Here is a 19,923-nt window from a genome sequence, read left to right as displayed (position 1 = left end):
GCTTCCAGGATCGACTACCCCCATCTGTGGCACGCACATAAAGGAGGTAACGACAAGCTTAGGAAGATGACAGTCCATTGAGGTACAAGGTGAGTTGACCAGAGGGTCACAACCTGGCTTCTCCAACATCTCCATGGAGCCAGGTGAACGGTGGGTCCCAATCTTGGCTTCCCAAACATATCAATGGGGCTCAGGTGACCGGTGGGTCCAAATCCTGACTACCCCAAGCATATCAATCAATCATTGATGGTCAATGGAGCAGATCTGTATTCTTTCAGTTGAGGCCATGGTCGCCTAAGCTGGCATCCTGTAGAATGTCAAATCTATGTCCCTCGTGATGGAGCCATGATCTGGCAGCTATGCTGTAGGGTGTTCCTTTCTGTAATTTTGTAAAGAGTCTCTGTTTCTTTGGATCTCTTGGCTATCTGGATGTCTGTATGTATATTGTAAGAGGCATGTCCCAGTTATGTAGCTCACAACTATTGTCCTGCAAGCCAGCAGCCAGCGGTGAAAAGGAAGATGTGATGAGGTTAACTCGCAAAGTTTGACAATTTAATCAGTTTGCATAGTTTTTTACTCCTCTGTTTTACAAGTCAACAAGCTACCTGTAATCAACATTTCCAGCAAACTTCATTTCTTAATTACCCTGCGTCTCTGTCATCCAGAATAACAGCACAATATGTTACAACAAACGTCAACTTAAAAGTCAATATTACAGGCTTAAATTAATAAAAATCTGTGTTTTCTTGACCAACCAAAGAACAAACGCAGAAATTCAAAAATCAACATATAGATAACAGTCTATTCCTCCTTGATTACTGAAAATAGACATCTGGTTAATTAAGATAAAATTCTGTCTTGTCACATAGTCAGGGTTTATTGCCTTATAGTCTTTCTATAGGTATACTGCTGCTGCAACCTAAAGTCCTTTTCTGGGTTATATATTTTCTTTTCCCTATTAATGCCAGAAAGTTTGCAGGCATAAACCTAATTTAAAATGTGCAAGGTCTGCGATTAGAGGCAGGAAAGTGGACATGTTGTTGGTGCACAGATTGGTCCAGTCTTCTCAACCCCACCGAATAACAGCAGTTGAACATAAAGCCAATTCAAATTTTCCTTTTATTTCTGCTGTATTCCCACGCACATCTCAAAAAAGGGTATACTGTTCATGGTTTCTTCTATCTCTTGTCCTGGTCCTCCTCCTCCGCCATATCAACAGCTTCATCAGGCTGCCCTTGTTCCAAATTTTTAGAGGGTCATCATGCAGCCCTCACTCATAACTTTAAGGCTATGTGCCTACGTTGCAGAATGTATGCAGAATTTTCCTGATCAAATCCGGACTCCCTTGGCGGGAAATCCGCTTGCGTTTTCTAGCTGATTTTTTGCGTTTTTATTTCGTATTTGTAGTGTTTTTTCTAATGGTCCAAATACAATCTATAGCGGCAAAACCGCCGATTTTCCGCAAAATTAATGAACATGCTGCGTTTTTTTCCGCTGCGGAAAAAAACGCAGCATGGACACAACAATTGCGGAATGCCATTAAAAATAATGGGATGCTTTAAGTAAGTGCAGCGCCCCAGAGTCCTGGTCGTAGCAGTAATGTTATTCTTCCACCGGGCGGAGTGATGTTACGTCTGAGGGCAATGAAGGAGATCTTCGGTCCAGGTATCACAACCACAAAACACACTTCACACTCCAGTCCGCCAGGGGGAGCTAAGCTCTATCTATTAGGGCACTCCTCACACATAGGTAAAACTGGTGGGTTGGTTACAAAGTTAGGGAGTCGAGAGACAGAAGCTGACTGGAGGGAGTAGGAGAAAGTCAGTGAGTCCTGACCGAGTTTGGCAGAGGCTGGTTGGAGTGGGTTCCAGCCAGCTCCAGACTGTGGCCTGCGGAAGACAAGGGTAAACGGAGCTGCGTCTGTATTCCATGCGGCAGTACTCCAAGAAAGAGACATTGAAAGGAATTGTGTTGCAGTGAGTGAGAATTGAAGTCATAGCAACAGGAGAGAAACATAATTGGGAGACCAGCTAGAAGCAGGCTGCCTCCTTCTGAAGCGCAGTGCCGGTAGACAGAACACCGAGGGAGTAAGGATCCCTATGCTGTTACGTCAGAGACTGGCAGGACAGTTGATTCTACCTTGACTGCCCGACCATATACCCAGGAGGCAGGGTGGCAACTTGTGGGGGTCGGGGCATCTCCAGGGTCCCTATAAAAAGCCTCAGGCCACCAGTCATACGGGTTTGTCCTATCCTAACCATCGGGGGACAGAGAGGAAGAGACTTAACATCTACAATAGTTGTGAGGACCTTACCGAGTTGCTCAGCAGGGAGGTACTACAATGCCCAGCGCTAGAGGAAGGCTATTGAATTCCACCTGGATAAGGGGAACTCTGGAATTGCCCTTGGACCAGCCTGACTCTGCCTACCCTGTGGTCCTTACCCTGGACTGTGGATGCTGAAGCCTTCAGTAAAGGTAAAGAGACTGCAACCTTGTGTCCTCGTTATTCACTGCGCCTTACATCATCCACCATCTACACTCTGGGAAGCCCTGGGGACATACTTCACCTGTGGGAAGGTACACCATCTAGCTGCCATAACATCACCCCAGCGGACCCCTAAGCAGCGTCGGTCACCCTGACCGAATACCACAGGTGGCGTCACGAACATTATTCCTTTAAAGACCTTTCCCCAATTTATTCTACGGACCTCCCGAGGGCCACGGACCGGGTCAGCCACCGTGACAATCCCCATTGAGAACCGGAGGGCCCGGTACCGAGTCACCCCTAGCCCTAGGGGGGCCGCTGCATAAGCGTTTTTTAGGCGTTTCGGCAGCGGAAAAATGCCACAAAAATGCTTAAAAAACGCTAAAAATCCGCAATGTGGGCACATCGCCTTAGACATACCTCCCAACTTTTGAAGAAGGCAAAGAGGGACAAGGGTTGCAATAAATTTTAGGCCACGCCCCTGTCCACACCCATTTCAGAACTAGTCACACCCATATCCATGCCACAACCACACCCATTTAGCACTGCTGATCACACCGTTTCATAAACAATAATTATAAACAAAAAAATATGGCCACACAGTGCTCCATACTGTATAATGGCCAAACATTATGCTCAATACTGTATAATTGGCCCACATGATGCTGCGTACTGTATAATGGCCCCTCATGATGCTGCGTACAGTATAATGGCTCCACATGATGCTGCATACTGTATAATGACACCACATGATGTTGTGTACTGTATAATGGCCCCACATGATGCTGCGTACAGTATAATGGCTCTACATGATGCTGCATACTGTATAATGGCCCCACATGATGCTGCGTACAGTATAATGGCCTCACATGATGCTCCATACAGTATATTGGGTCCACATGATGCTGCATACAGTATAATGGCCCCACATAGTGCTGCAATCTGTATAATGGCCCCACATAATGCTGCGTACTGTTTAATGGCTCCACATGATGCTGCGTACTGTATAATGGCCCCACATGATGCTGGGTACAGTATAATGGACCCACATGATGCTGCGTACTTTATAATGGCCCCACATGATGCTGCGTACAGTATAATGGCCCTGTTATGAATAGGTAATTCAGAACCACAATGGACCTTGAAGTTCAGAGCACACAAGTGACCTGACAAAAACCACAAAACATAGGACGAGCTCTGAGACGTGGAAACTCTGCTGACTGCAATCCCTAAATTGCCTAACGCTCCCTATGCAACTCGGCACAGCCTAAGAAACTAGCTAGTCCTGAAGATAGAAAAATAAGCCTACCTTGCCTCAGAGAAATTCCCCAAAGGAAAAGGCAGCCCCCCACATATAATGACTGTGAGTTAAGATGAAAATACAAACACAGAGATGAAATAGATTTAGCAAAGTGAGGCCCGACTTACTGAATAGACCGAGGATAGGAAAGATAGCTTTGCGGTCAACACAAAAACCTACAAACAACCACGCAGAGGGGCAAAAAGACCCTCCGCACCGACTAACGGTACGGAGGTGCTCCCTCTGCGTCTCAGAGCTTCCAGCAAGCAAGCAGAACCAAAAAAGCAAGCTGGACAGAAAATATAGCAACAAAAGGACACAAGCAGAACTTAGCTTATGCTGAGCAGACAGGCCACAGGAACGATCCAGGAGGAAGCAAGACCAATACTAGAACATTGACTGAAGGCCAGGATCAAGGCACGTGGTGGAGTTAAATAGAGCAGCACCTAACGACTTAACCTCATCACCTGAGGAAGGAAACTCAGAAGCCGCAGTACCACTCGTGACCACAGGAGGGAGCTTGATCACAGAATTCACAACAGGCCCACAAGATGCTGCGTACAGTATAATGGCCCCACATGATGCGTGCAGTATAATGGCCCCACATGATGCTGGGTACAGTATAATGGCCCCACATGATGCTGGGTACTGTACAGTTAGGTCCATATATATTTGGACAGAGACAACATTTTTCTAATTTTGGTTATAGACATCACCAAAATGAATTTTAAACAAAACAATTCAGATGCAGTTCAAGATCAGACTTTTAGCTTTCATTTGAGGGTATCCACATTAAAATTGAATGAAGGGTTTAGGAGTTTCAGCTCCTTAACATGTGCCACCCTGTTTTTAAAGGGACCAAAAGTAATTGGACAGATTCAATAATTTTAAATAAAATGTTGATTTCTAGTACTTGGTTGAAAACCCTTTGTTGGCAATGACTGCCTGAAATCTTGAACACAAGGACATCACCAGACGCTGTGTTTCCTCCTTTTTGATGCTCTGCCAGGCCTTCACTGCGGTGGTTTTCAGTTGCTGTTTGTTTGTGGGCCTTTCTGTATGAAGTTTAGTCTTTAACATGTGAAATGCATGCTCAATTGGGTTGAGATCAGGTGACTGACTTGGCCATTCAAGAATATTCCACTTCTTTGCTTTAATAAACTCCTGGGTGGCTTTGGCTTTATGTTTTGGGTCATTGTCCATCTGTAGTGTGAAACGACGACCAATCAGTTTGGCTGCATTTGGCTGGATCTGAGCACACAGTATGTCTCTGAATACCTCAGAATTCATTCGGCTGCTTCTGTCCTGTGTCACGTCATCAATAAACACTAGTGACCCAGTGCCACTGGCAGCCATGCATGCCCAAGCCATCACACTGCCTCCGCTGTGTTTTACAGATGATGTGGTATGCTTTGGATCATGAGCTGTACCATGCCTTCGCCATACTTTTATCTTTCCGTCATTCTGGTAGAGGTTGATCTTGGGTTCATCTGTCCAAAGAATGTTCTTCTAGAACTGTGCTGGCTTTTTTAGATGTTTTTTAGCAAAGTCCAGTCTAGCCTTTTTATTCGTGATGCTTATGTGTGGCTTGCACCGTGCAGTGAACCCTCTGTATTTACTTTCATGCAGTCTTCTCTTTCTGGTAGATTTGGATATTGATACGCCGACCTCCTGAAGAGTGTTGGTCACTTGGTTGGCTGTTGTGAAGGGGTTTCTCTTCACCATGGAGATTATTCTGCGATCATCCACCACTGTTGCCTTCTGTGGGCGCCCAGGTTTTTTTTGCATTGATGAGTTCACCAGTGCTTTCTTTCTTTCTCAGGATGTACCTAACTGTAGATTTTGCCACTCCTAATATTGTAGCAGTTTCTCGGATGGGTTTTTTCTGTTTTCGCAGCTTAAGGATGGCTTGTTTCACCTGCATGGAGAGCTCCTTTGACCGCATGTTTACTTCACAGCAAAACCTTCCAAATGCAAGCACCACACCTCAAATCAACTCCAGGCCTTTTATCTGCTTAATTGAGAATGACATAATGAAGGAATTGCCCACACCTGTCTATGAAATAGCCTTGGAATCAATTGTCCAATTACTTTTGGTCCCTTTAAAAACAGGATGGCACATGTTAAGGAGCTGAAACTTCTAAACCCTTCATCTAATTTTAATGTGGATACCCTCAAATGAAAGCTGAACGTCTGAACTTCAACTGCATCTGAATTGTTTTGTTTAAAATTCATTGTGGTAATGTATATAACCAAAATTAGAAAAATGTTGTCTCTGTCCAAATATATATGGACCTAACTGTATAATGGCTCTATATGATGCTGCATGCTGTATAATGGCCCCACATGATGCTGTGTACTGTATAATGGCCCCACATGATGCTGCGTACAGTATAATGGCCACACAGTTACTCCACCCCATCATTGCTCTCACACCCTCATCATTGCCTTCTCCATCACCACACAGACACCTACAGACACACACACACACACAACCTCTCACCGCTCACTGTGCTCCCTTGCAGCAGCCGGCAGCTTCCTCTCCCACGGCACTGAATGATGTAATCCAGCCATGCCGCACTGCTGACTGGTCACATCACTGCAGCTCCGGTACGCCACTGATAAATACCTCTCCTGTGCCAGTCAGTGTCAGAGTGAGTAGCAATATCTGCTCCGATCCAGCACAGCTAGCGATTGCACTAGCAGTTTAAAGTGGCGGTACATTTGGTCTGAGGCCATGCGGGAAAAGGAGGATCCTGACCAGGACAGTGGGACAGAGTCTCAAAATCGGGACTGTCCCACTGGATACAGGACAGTTGGGAATTATGCTGTTAGAGGGTCATCATGCGGCCCTCGGTCATAATTTTTAGAGGTTCATCATGTGACTCTTGCTCTTAATTTTTCCAGTGTGTGAATGATACTCTCCTTCATAATTTTTACAGGATGTGTATGAGACATACCTCTATAATTTTCTTACATTTACGGGGGTAAATGTTTTTCAAACCTTGTACTTAGTACATGGGCTGTACCAGTCTAAGAGTCCCACTCCTTAAAAATGTTTTCTGAGGCCCTTCTCTTCGTGTCTTCCAGGGTGTATTTCAGTTCCTTCTAATCTTGACAACCCTTGCACTTAGTGCATAGGCTTTATGAATCTAAGACCAAGGAATCTACATGACAATTTTGGGTGTAGTTATATTTCTCCCTCTAGTATGTCCCACCTATTAACCCCATTAGCCCCAAGGGTGGTTTGCACGTTAATGACCGGGCCAATTTTTACGATTCTGACCACTGTCCCTTTATGAGGTTATAACTCTGGAACGCTTCAACGGATCCCGGTGATTCTGACAATGTTTTCTCGTGACATATTGTACTTCATGATAGTGGTAAAATTTCTTTGATATTACCTGCGTTTATTTGTGGGAAAAAAACGGAAATTTGGCGAAAATTTTGAAAATTTCGCAATTTTCCAACTTTGAATTTTTATGCAATTAAATCACAGAGATATGTCACACAAAATACTTAATAAGTAACATTTCCCACATGTCTACTTTACATCAGCACAATTTTGGAACCAACATTTTTTTTTGTTAGGGAGTTATAAGGGTTAAAAGTTGACCAGCAATTTCTCATTTTTCCAACACCATTTTATTTTAGGGACCACATCTCATTTGAAGTCATTTTGAGGGGTCTATATGATAGAAAATACCCAACTGTGACACCATTGTAAAAACTGCACCCCTCAAGGTGCTCAATACCACATTCAAGAAGTTTATTAACCCTTCAGGTGTTTCACAGGAATTTTTGGAATGTTTAAATAAAAATGAACATTTAACTTTTTTTCACAAAAAATTAACTTCAGCTCCAATTTGTTTTATTTTACCAGGGGTAACAGGAGAAAATGGACCCCAAACGTTGTTGTACAATTTGTCCTGAGTACGCCAATACCCCATATGTGGAGGTAAACCACTGTTTGGGCGCATGACAGAGCTCGGAAGTGTAGGAGCGCCATTTGACTTTTCAATGCAAAATTGACTGGAATTAAGATGGGACGCCATGTTGCGTTTGGAGAGCCCCTGATGTGCCTAAACATTGAAACCCCCCATAAGTGACACCATTTTGGAAAGTAGACCCCCTAAGGAACTTATCTAGAGGTGTGGTGAGCACTTTGACCCACCAAGTGCTTCACAGAAGTTTATAATGCAGAACCATAAAAATAAAAAATCATATTTTTTCACAAAAATTATCTTTTCGCCCCCAATTTTTTATTTTCCCAAGGGTAAGAGGAGAAATTGGACCCCAAAAGTTGTACAATTTGTCCTGAGTACGCTGATACCCCATATGTGGGGGTAAACCACTGTTTGGGCGCATGGGAGAGCTCGGAAGGGAAGGAGCGCCGTTTGACTTTTCAATGCAAAATTGACAGGAATTGAGATGGGATGCCATGTTGCGTTTGGAGAGCCCCTGATGTGCCTAAACAGTGAAACCCCCCACAAGTGACACCATTTTGGAAAGTAGACCCCCTAAGGAACTTATCTAGATGTGTTTTGAGCGCTTAGACCCACCAAGGGCTTCACAGAAGATTATAATCCAGAGCCGTAAAAATAAAACAAAAATTTTTTCCCACAAAAATTATTTTTTTAGCCCCCAGTCTTGTATTTTCCCGAGGGTAACAGGAGAAGTTGGACCCCAAAATTTGTTGCCCAATTTGTTCTGAGTGCGATGATACACCATATGTGGGGGGAACCACTGTTTGGGCGCATGGGAGGGCTCGGAAGGGAAGGAGTGCCATTTGGAATGCAGACTTAAATGGAATGGTCTGCAGGTGTCACATTGCGTTTGCAGAGCCCCTAATGTACCTAAACAGTAGAAACCCCCACAAGTGACCCCATATTGGAAACTAGACCCCCCAGGGAACTTATCTAGATGTGTTGTGAGAACTTTGAACCCCCAAGTGTTTCACTACATTTTATAACGCAGAGCCATGAAAATAAAAAATCTTTTTTTTCCCACAAAAAATTATTTTTTAGCCCCCAGTTTTGTATTTTCCCAAGGGTAACAGCAGAAATTGGACCCCAAAAGTTGTTGTCCTATTTGTCCTGAGTACGCTGATACCCCATATGTTGGGGTAAACCCCTGTTTGGGCACACGGTAGAGCTCGAAAGGGAAGAAGCACTGTTTTACTTTTTCAATGCAGAATTGGCTGGAATTGAGATCGGACGCCATATCACGTTTGGAGAGCCCCTGATGTGCCTGAACAGTGGAAACCCCCCAATTATAACTGAAACCCTAATCCCAACAGTAACCCTAACCACACCTCTAACCCTGACACACCCCTAACCCTAATCCCAACCCTATTCCCAACTGTAAATGTAATCTAAACCCTAACCGTAACTTTAGCCCCAACCCTAACCCTAACTTTAGCCCCAACCCTAACTGTAGCCTTAACCCTAGCCCCAACCCTAACCCTAACCCTAGCCCTAACCCAAGCCCTAGCCCTAATCCTAGCTCTAGCCCTAACCCTAACCCTAGCCCTAATGGGAAAATGGAAATAAATACATTTTTTTAATTTTTCCCTAACTAAGGGGGGGATGAAGGGGGATTTGATTTACTTTTATAGCGGGTTTTTTAGCGGATTTTTATGATTGGCAGCCGTCACACACTGAAAGACGCTTTTTATTGCAAAAAATATTTTTTGCGTTACCACATTTTGAGAGCTATAATTTTTCCATATTTTGGTCCACAGAGTCATGTGAGGTCTTGTTTTTTGCGGGACGAGTTGACATTTTTATTGGTAAAATTTTTGGGCACGTGACATTTTTTGATCGCTTTTTATTCCGATTTTTGTGAGGCAGAATGACCAAAAACCAGCTATTCATGAATTTCTTTTGGGGGAGGCGTTTATACCGTTCCGCGTTTGGTAAAATTGATAAAGCAGTTTTATTCTTCGGGTCAGTACGATTACAGCGACACCTCATTTTTTTATGTTTTGGCGCTTTTATACGATAAAAACTATTTTATAGAAAAAATAATTATTTTTGCATCGCTTTATTCTCAGGACTATAACTTTTTTATTTTTTTGCTGATGATACTGTATGGCGGCTCGTTTTTTGTGGGACAAGATGACATTTTCAGCAGTACCATAGTTATTTATATCTGTCTTTTTGATCGCGTGTTATTCCACTTTTTGTTCGGCGGTATGATAATAAAGCGTTGTTTTTTGCCTCGTTTTTTTTTTTTCTTATGGTGTTTACTGAAGGGGTTAACTAGTGGGCCAGTTTTATAGGTGGGGTCGTTATGGACGCGGCAATACTAAATATGTGTACTTTTATTGTTTGTTTGTTTTGTATTTAGATAAAGAAATGTATTTATGGGAATAATATATATATTTTTTTCCATTATTTAGGAATATTTTTTTAATTTTTTTTTACACATTTGGAACATTTTTTTTTAACTTTTTTACTTTGTCCCAGGGGGGGACATCACAGATCGGTGATCTGACAGTTTGCACAGCACTCTGTCAGATCACCGATCTGACTTACAGCACTGCAGGCTTCACAGTGCCTGTTCTGAGCAGGCTCTGTGAAGCCACCTCCCTCCCTGCAGGACCCGGATGCCGTGGCCATCTTGGATCCGGGCCTGGAACAGGGAGGGAGGTAGGGAGACCCTCGCAGCAACAAGATCACATTGCGTTGCTGCGGGGGGCTCAGGGAAGCCCGCAGGGAGCCCCCTCCCTGCGCGATGCTTCCCTGTACCGCCGGCACATCACGATCATGTTTGATTGCGGTGTGCCGGGGGTTAATGTGCCGGGAGCGGTCCGTGACCGCTCCTGGCACATAGTGCCGGATGTCAGCTGCGATAGGCAGCTGACACCCGGCCGCGCTCGGCCGCGCTCCCCCCGTGATCAGTGACTTTGGCAAGAATCACTGTTGTGAAAGTCGCCTTTTGCAGAAGATCGGGCAGTTTTTCTGCATCTGCCACGTAACGGATCACTTACGGCAACACTGTGTTTCGCTTCATTCATTCCCTATGGGATTTGCGGCACTTGCTGTGATCTGGGAAATGCGGTACCATACCTCCCAACTTTTGAAGAAGGGAAAGAGGTCTAAAGGTTGTGGCGCATGGCCATTTAGCACTGCTGATCACACTGTTTCATCTACTATATAATTGTCTAAGCGGTACTTCCGTCGGTCCTTCTGTCTGTCTGTCTGTCACGGATATTCATTGGTCGTGGCCTCTGTCTATCATGGAAATCCAAGTCGCTGATTGGTCGCCGCAAAACAGCCACGACCAATCAGCGACGGCCACAGTCCGGAAGAAAATGGCCGCTCCTTACTCCCCGCAGTCCGTGGCCGGCACCCGCTCCATACTCCCCGCAGTATCCCTGGCGCCCACTCCATACTCCTCGCTCCCCGCAGTGTCCCCGGTGCCCGCTCCATACTCCTCGCGCCCCGCAGTGTCCCCGGCGCCCGCTCCATACTCCCTGCAGTGTTCCCGGCGCTCTGCTTCATACTCCCCGCTCCCCGCAGTCACTCTCCCAGGCGCCCGCTCCATACTCCCCTCCGGTCACCGCTAACACAGGGTTAATGCCGGCGGTAACGGACCGTGTTATGCCGCGGGTAACGCACTCTGTTACCGCCGCTATTAACCCTGTGTGTCCACAACCTTTTACTATTGATGCTGCCTATGCGGCATCAATAGTAAAAAAAGTAATGTTAAAAAAAAAAAAAACCTGCTATACTCACCCTCCGTTGTCCGCTGAGGCGCTCGCGCCTGCCGCCATCTTCCTTTCCCAGCGATGCTTTGCAAAATTACCCAGAAGACCTAGCGGTCTCGCGAGACCACTAAGTCATCTGGGTAATTTCGCAAAGCATCCTGGTAACAGAAGATGGCGGCAGCCGCGCGCCCCTCGACATAGCGCCGTTGGATCCCAGGAGGCGGAGAGACGGGACGCTGAGGAGCAGTGACCAGAACGGTGAGTATGTTAAACTACAAGGGGCCCTCGGATTGTTAGGTATGTTTATTTTTTAACCTGTGACATACGTGGCTGGGCAATATACTACGTCACTGGGCAATATACTACGTCGCTGGCCAATATACTACGTGGCTCTGTGCTGCATACTATGTCGCTGTGCAATATACTACGTGGCTCTGTGCTGTATACTATGTCACTGTACAATATACTAGTGGCTCTGTGCTGTATACTACGTAGCTGGGCAATATACTACGTGGCTCTGTGCTGTATACTACGTAACTGGGCAATATACTACGTCACTGGGCAATATACTATGTGGCTCCGTGCTGTATACTGCGTCACTGGGCAATATACTATGTAGCTGGGCAATATACTACGTGGCTCTGTGCTGTATACTACGTAATTGGGCAATATACTATGTGGCTGTGCAATATACTACGTGGCTGTGCAATATACTACGTGGCTGGGCAATATACTACGTGGCTGGGCAACATACTACGTGGCTGGGCAATATACTACGTAGCTGGGCAATATACTATGTGGCTGGGCAATATACTACGTGGGCTGAGCAATATACTACGTGGACATGCATATTCTAGAATACCCGATGCGTTAGAATCGGGCCACAATCTAGTATACAATAATTATAACAAAAAAAAAAATATGGCCACACAGTGCTCCATACTGTGTAATGGCCACACATGATGCTCCAAACTGTATAATGGCTACGCAGTGCTCCACGTACTGTATAATGGCCCTACATGATGTTCCATACTGTATAATTGCCACACAGTGCTCCATACTGTATAATGGCCAGACATGATGCTCAATGCTGTATAATGACTGCACATGATGCTCCATACTGTATAATGGCCACACATTATGCTCCATACTGTATAATGGCCCCACATGATGCTCAATACTGTATCATGGCCACACATGATGCTCCATACTGTATAATGACTGCACATGATGCTCCATACTGTATAATGGCCACACATGATGCTCAATACTGTATAATGACTGCACATGATGCTCCATACTGTATAATGGCCACACATTATGCTCCATACTGTATAAGGGCCACACATGATGCTCAATACTGTATCATGGCCACACATGATGCTCCATACTGTATAATGACTGCACGTGATGCTCCATACTGTATAATGACCCCATATGATGCTCAATACTGTATAAGGGCCACACATGATGCTCAATACTGTATAATGGCCACATATGATGCTCCAAACTGTATAATGGCCACACATGATGCTCAATACTGTATAAGGGCCACACATGATGCTCAATACTGTATAATGGCCACACATGATGCTCCATACTGTATAATGACCCCACATGATGCTCAATAGTGTATAATGCCCCCTCCCATCTTGTATGCATAGCTCATCTCCCTCCCATCCCATATGCATGGCTCATATTCCCCCCCTCCTCCTGTATGCATGGCTCATATCCCCCCCATATGCATGGCTCATAATTCCCCCCACCTCCTGTATGCATGTCTCATATTCCACCATCACCCCCTCCTGTATGCATGGCTCATAATTCCCCCTCCTGTATGCATGCCTCATATTCACCCCCTGTATGCATGGCTCATATCCCCCCTCCTGTATGCATGGCTCATAATTCCCCCCTGAATGCATGGCTCATAATTTCCCACCCCCTGTATGTATGGCTCATATTCCCCCGTATGCATGGCTCATAATTTCCCCCCCTGTATGCATGGCTCATATTCCCCCCGTATGTATGGCTCATAATTCTCCCCCTGTATGCATGGCTTATCTCTCCACCCCCCTCTCCCACTCCTCCCATCTTGCATGGCGCGGGCGGCTTACCGTCCTCCTTCATCCCCCGAGCTGTCCCACACCGCGCGGCCGTGCCGACATCCCTCTGGTTCTGTCCCGACTCCCGGCGCAGCGCCTCATTCCTGAGTGAGCGGTCATTTGGTACCGCTCATTAAGGTCATGAATATGCGCATATTCATGACCTTAATGAGCGGTACCACGTGATCGCTCACTCGGGACGCACTACAGACGCTGAGACCAGGCATCGCTGGAGCAGGGTGAGTATCGTCTTCAAGGAGGGTGGGTGGGACTCAGAGGCGGGGGGGCGGGTGGGTTGTTAGACGGGCAGTCGGTCTGGAGGTGACCCAGGACTTAAAAAAAAAAAACCTTGCTCAGGTGCCGCCCCCAGCATCGTCCCCGCCCTAGGCACGTGCCCTCGAGTGCCTAGTGGCAAATATGGCCCTGACTGGGGAAATTCAGGAGATAATGATAATTTTGTTAACTCAGATTGGTATTCGTTAATAGTAGTTTGGGTAAATTAAAATTTGTCACATGATAATTGCATCAGATGTTGTATGTCCAGGATTTGATTGTCGGATTACAATCACTGAAGCTGGATAGATGGGGTCATTAGGGGACATGTTAATAGTATTTGTGCTACAAAGATTAACGATTGTTTTGTTTTTTGTGTAACAATCTGAAACAACATTTGCAGTATGTATTTTGCTTATTTGTTAAAAAAAAAAATCCAATAAAAATGATGTTTTAAAAAAAATAAAAATAACATTAACAAGTGATGGGCAGACCCGTGGATGTTCGGGTTCATCAGGTCTAGCCAAACATTAAGAAAAAGTTTGGTTTGGGTACCTGAACAGTACCCAAGCTCGAACCCGAACCCAGACCGCATTCTATTAAATGGGGGGCCCAAACATCCAGTGTCTCTATGACAGCTCGGAAACACCAGCTCTGATCGACAGTGCGTTCGTTACCGTCGATTAGAGCGCTGCAGTTCCCACGCTGTCACACAGATGACAACATATGAGCCAGCAGCTGTGAAAGGTGGTAAAAAGTTTACTGCCGGTCAAAGATATTGGCTGATGAGAGAACTACCGCATCGCACTAGGGCAAGTGAGAAGAATTGGGCAAAGCGCCAGAATTGGTGCATCTAATACATGCACCTTTTCTCGGGCGGCTGCTATTTTTAGGCTTGGGAGGACCAATATCCATGGCCTCTTCCCAGTCTCAGAATACCAGCCCCCAGCTGTCCGCTTTAGCTTGGCTGGTTATCAAAAATGTGGGGAACCTCACGCCTTTTTTTAAATTTTTTAAATAATTGAAAAAAAAAAAAATGGTGTGTGAACCTCTCTATTTTTGATAAGCAGCTAAGGTAAAGGTCACAGCTATGGGCTGCAGCCTGCAGCTGTCCGTTTTACCTTCACTGGTTATCAAAAATAGAGGCGACTGCAAATCCCTTTTTTTCAACACACTGTGCGCTGGCCAATCATGGCCCTGCCAATACCTGACATGACTGTGATTGAGCCAGAAATGCCCACACAGTAAAGCTTAGCTTGCTATTTGACTGCCGAACCCGAACACGGACTTCTTGGAGAAATCCTTATTTGGGGTCCGTGCACGGCCACTAGGTGTTTGGTACGGACTCCGAACTTTACCATTCATATTCGCCCATCACTATTAATAACCTCACTGATCGCACCAAAGTCTGTAAGTGCCGGGACTTCTGCGATCATACTTGATGCTGAATAAAACAAGATGTTTTGAAAATTTGTTTCCGTTTTTATCAGAACAGCAGATGATGCGCTGGAGTAAGCACAGGACTTCAGAGTCCCGGCATGATAACGTTATTGTGCTGCGACGAGACTCTGATTTCGTTTGCATGCGATGACGGCACGCTGATCTGCCCGCGCTTTACCAGAGGACTTCCCAGGATCCTAGATTAGGTAAGTATAGAATGTTTTTTATTTTATTTAAAATGGGGGGTGGGACTGTAGGGGCATCATAAAGTATGGGGGCCCCTCATACAGTGTGTGGGCTACTGTAGGGGGCCCTTATACAGCATGGAATCTAATGCAGGGGCCGTTATACAGCATGGGAAATAATGTGGGGGCCATTATAAAATGTGGGAGCTAATATCGGGCCATTATACAGTGTGGGAGCTAATGCAGGGGCCATCATACAGTTCGGAACCTACCTTGGAGGCCATCATACGATGTGGAGACTTCTGTGGTCGCCGTTATACAGTGTGGGAGCTAATGTAGGGCTATACAGTTTGAAGGCTATTGTGGGGGCCATCGTACAGTGTGGGAGTTACAATGAGGGCCATCATATACCGTGGGGGCCTTTATACAGTGTGGGTTCTACTGTGGGGGACCATCATAAACTGTGGGGACTACTTTTGGGGCTATTATACAGTGTGGGAGGTAATCTGGTGGCCATTACACAGTGTGAGGGCCATTAAAGAGTTTGGAGAGTACAGTGAGGGCACAAAAGGTGACATTTTACTATGTAAGGGGCAGAGTGGTGACATTGCTATCTGGGACAGTAAGAGGAGGATTGTTTTTGCACAGCAGGTGCAATTAATAGAGACACATACGGCAGCAGAGCCTCAGTATTGGGGTATCAGCAGGATGAGGAGTTGGTGCAGATTGGGAATATATAGGAACAGTGTTGGAAATGTGTGAAGTCAAATGTGTCTTTATTGTAATCTCTGCAGATGAGTCTTGGCTGGAGAAGTTGTCATAGTGGTGTGGGCCAGATGGAGAAGATGGGGAAAGTGAACAAAGCCAACAGAAACGTCAGGTGTACGTACCTGTCTGTAACTGTGCTGTGATCTCTTACATGTTCTGCAGCACCGGTAATTACCACTATATGATCACCAAATGGCAGTAATATCAGTGTTGGTCTTCGTGTAGAGATGACAAGTGCCCTATGTTGTATGTTTCTATTTCTGACCCCCAAAATGTAACCTGGTATGAAGCCTATAGATATAAAGAACTTGTACGGAATTATAAAAAAAATGATGGCATATTTCTTCCAAAAACAGCGCCACACATTTTTACAGGTTGTGAGTGCATCCTCATTCACTTCAATAGAGCTGAGCGGCAATACCTGGTACCAACAAAAGGTGGTCCTGTTTAGCACCAATCATGGCAACTGCATTATAGCACGAATAATGAGCAGACCCACAAGTCAATACAATCCCAGAATCCTCTCTGCTCTCCTATGCTTCTGTATAATCTCACCAACTACATTGTGACTAGCTGACCATTATTAATATATATGTATGTTTATAAGGATCTACTTACTCTCCATAGACATGTAAGGTCAGCTGAAAGGAAGATCAAGTGTGTAGGAGATCCCTAAAGGGGATTTTTCACTGCATTCCTAAATTTAAACCTTGCACCTGGCCCAGTTACCACTGCTCCGCTGATTATGAAACACTTTTTATTTTTCTTCTGTGTCCCTCTATTCCAAAATTATGCCCCTCAGTAATAAACATACGAAGTTTCCCTTCAACTGAGTGGGTGTGTCCCATAAAACTTCACTGTGGGCGTGACCATGTATTGATTGGCCGGCATCTGAGAAGAGAAATAGCAAAGTTCTATGGTATACGCTCACTTAGGTTAGGAGAAAATGTGAGTCTTTATTACTGAGGGACATAACTTTGGAACGAAGGGGTATAGAAGAAAAATAAAAACTGTTCTAGAATCAGTGGGGCAGTGACAACTGTAGGAGGTACTTAATTTAAATGTAAAAATTCCAGTGAAAAGTCCCCTTTAAGTTCTCAGGGAAGAAAATCTGGTGCCAGAGTTGTCAGGTAGCGGCTTACTTGCCTCTCGCCAATGAACACACATACATGCTCACCTAAACTGAGCATGCACGGTACATGGTAGTTTACACACGTGCCTGTGTATAAGAGGTGTGGGGAAGGACAGCTTTTGAAGTTGTATGGGCATGCCCAGGACTAAATAATTAATGACCCATTTGTAAGGAAGAGTACGGTTGTATAACTCGCAACACAATGCTCGGACTGGCCGATTGCTCTCTACTGGCCGAGCACGACTGCTGCATAGAAATATAGTACATTATTTCATATTCGGATGGGTAGAGCCGCCGGCCAGCCCGAGCCTTGCATTCCGATCTATGTCTGATTTGTATGGCCTATTGTACGGGAAGAGTCACACGGCTATATAGATCACACGTAGATCGGAATGCAAAGTTCGGATAGGCTGGCAGCTCTCCTGATCAGAGTATGACACTTGTTCATGTCATACTCGGATTGGGAGAGCCACCGGACTGTCCAAGCCTTGCATTCCGATCTGTGTCTGATTTTTATGGCCTATTCTATGAGAAGAGTCACACGACCATATAAGTCATACGTAGATTGAAATGCAAAGCTCGGACTAGCCGGCGGCTCTCCTGATACGATTATGACACACAGTCGTGTCATACTCGGATCGGGAGAGCCGTCAGACAGTCCGAGCCTTGCATTCCGATTTATGTCTAATTTGTACGGCCAATTGTACGGGAAGAGTCACACGGCTATATAGATCACACGTAGATCGGAATGCAAAGTTCGGATAGGCTGGCAGCTCTCCTGATCAGAGTATGCCACTCGTCCATGTCATACTCGGATCGGGAGAGCCACCGGACTGTCCAAGCCTTGCATTCCGATCTATGTCTGATTTGTATGGCCTATTCTACGGGAAGAGTCACACGACGATATAAATCACACGTAGATCAGAAAGTGAAGTTTGGACTGGCTAGCAGATCTTCTAATCCGAGTATGACCTCAGCCATGTCATACTTGGATCGGGAGAGCTGCCGGACAGTCCAAGCCATGCATCCGATCTACATGTGATTTATATTTGGCGTGTGACTCTTCCTGTAGAATAGGCCATTAACGTAAAATTGTTGGGGGTCCAACACCTAACACCAACACTAATCACCTGATATCTGCTCAGTTAAATGGCAGACGAACCGCAGCACCTAGCAGCGGCTACTAAACCATGTGCGGCGCTGTGGTGCTCGGTGTTCAGAACTGATCAGTAGGGGTGCCAGACTCATTAATTGCTTAGTCCTAGACATCCCCTTTAAGTCAAGAGGACATTTAAGGAGTTAATCAGACTCACCTGTACTGGAAAGTCATGTTGGTAATTTTGATTTTGATCTCTTCACCGTGGCGGTGTTCTCCGGTCATCTCGAAGAGCTTGTTCGCCATGCGTTCGTAAACTTTGGCATTCCTCTTAGTTTGCTTGAGCTCCTCGAAGAATTCCTCCCAGACCAACATGAGACCCCTCATTTCGGCATCGGTCCAGTTCCTGGCCCTCCTGTGCTTCTCGCTCTGAGAGGAGAGCAGGTAACTGGGCACCTCGGCTGCAGCCATTGCTCAATGCAGCAGATGAAAGGGCTTTTAAAAGAGACAAGCCCCCTTGCTCCACTACCACCCCCACCTCTCTACACCCCCCACAACTTAGGGATGAGATTTAAGTTGCGGTCCCCTTTGCAGAGCAGGCCCGATGCAATGGTGGACAGGCTTGAGCATTTGAATGACAAGAAAACATATGAAACCCTTTTGCAACAGATTGAAGTCTGAGAGCATAAAATGGGGCCTACAGCTGACAGGCTGGAATTTAGTTAAAAGCTTTTAAACAGGAAAACGTCAGCTTGATGTCACGTTCCCATAGCAACAGAGCAACTGCATAAGCTACAACAACAAAAACCTTTTAACTGAAAGCCAAATAATCAGGACAAAGTTGACAGGCCTTCAATATTAAAGCTTTTAAACACTTAAAAAAAAATGGTGCAGCGGCGATAAAAGATCCGCACGTCTGTGGGGTCACGCTTTCTATGAGAAGCTTTTAAGTTGTTCTTTATGTCTTTTTTTTTTCCTTTCAAAGACACAGAAAGAAAAAGAGAACAAACACACAAAGCGAGCTCTCCGGTTAGAATGTTAATTAAAGACGACCACGATTCAGGGACGCGCCGGCCGCCGAATGGCTTCTGGAGGGTCGATGGATGGATGGATGGAGGGTAGGCAAGGTAATTTATGGGGGGTCAAGGAAGATGGCGACTAGGGTTGAGCGAAACGGATGGAACATTTTCAAAAGTCGCCGACTTTAGGCAAAGTCGGGTTTCGTGAAACCAGACCCGATCCTAGTGTGGGATCGGCCATGAGGTCGGCGATCAGCGCGCCAAAGTCGCGTTTCGTATGACGCTTTCAGCGCCATTTCTCATTCAATGAAGGAGGACGCAGAATGTGGGCAGCGTGATGACATAGGTCTCGGTCCCCACCATCTTAGAGAAGGGCATGGCAGTGATTGGCTTGCTTTCTGCAGCATCA

The 19,923-nt window shown here is 45.5% G+C and overlaps 1 protein-coding gene across 1 annotated transcript in view; it reads right to left on the bottom strand.

Moving 5' to 3' along the window:
- The window catches only part of MSANTD1 (Myb/SANT DNA binding domain containing 1), a 43,948-nt gene extending 24,691 nt beyond the window's left edge, over positions 1-19,257 (bottom strand). The window contains exon 1 of the mRNA XM_069745801.1: positions 18,713-19,257. Within this exon, the coding sequence (XP_069601902.1) occupies positions 18,713-18,966 (254 nt within the window). The 5' untranslated portion in view covers positions 18,967-19,257. The remainder of the gene's footprint in view (positions 1-18,712) is intronic.
- Positions 19,258-19,923: the final 666 nt, after the last annotated feature.

This window comes from Ranitomeya imitator, chromosome 1, assembly GCF_032444005.1.
Source record: "Ranitomeya imitator isolate aRanImi1 chromosome 1, aRanImi1.pri, whole genome shotgun sequence".
NCBI classification, from domain to species: Eukaryota; Metazoa; Chordata; class Amphibia; order Anura; family Dendrobatidae; genus Ranitomeya; species Ranitomeya imitator.
The sequence above is the reverse complement of the archived record's forward strand: the minus strand, read 5'-3'. Positions and strand labels throughout refer to the sequence as shown.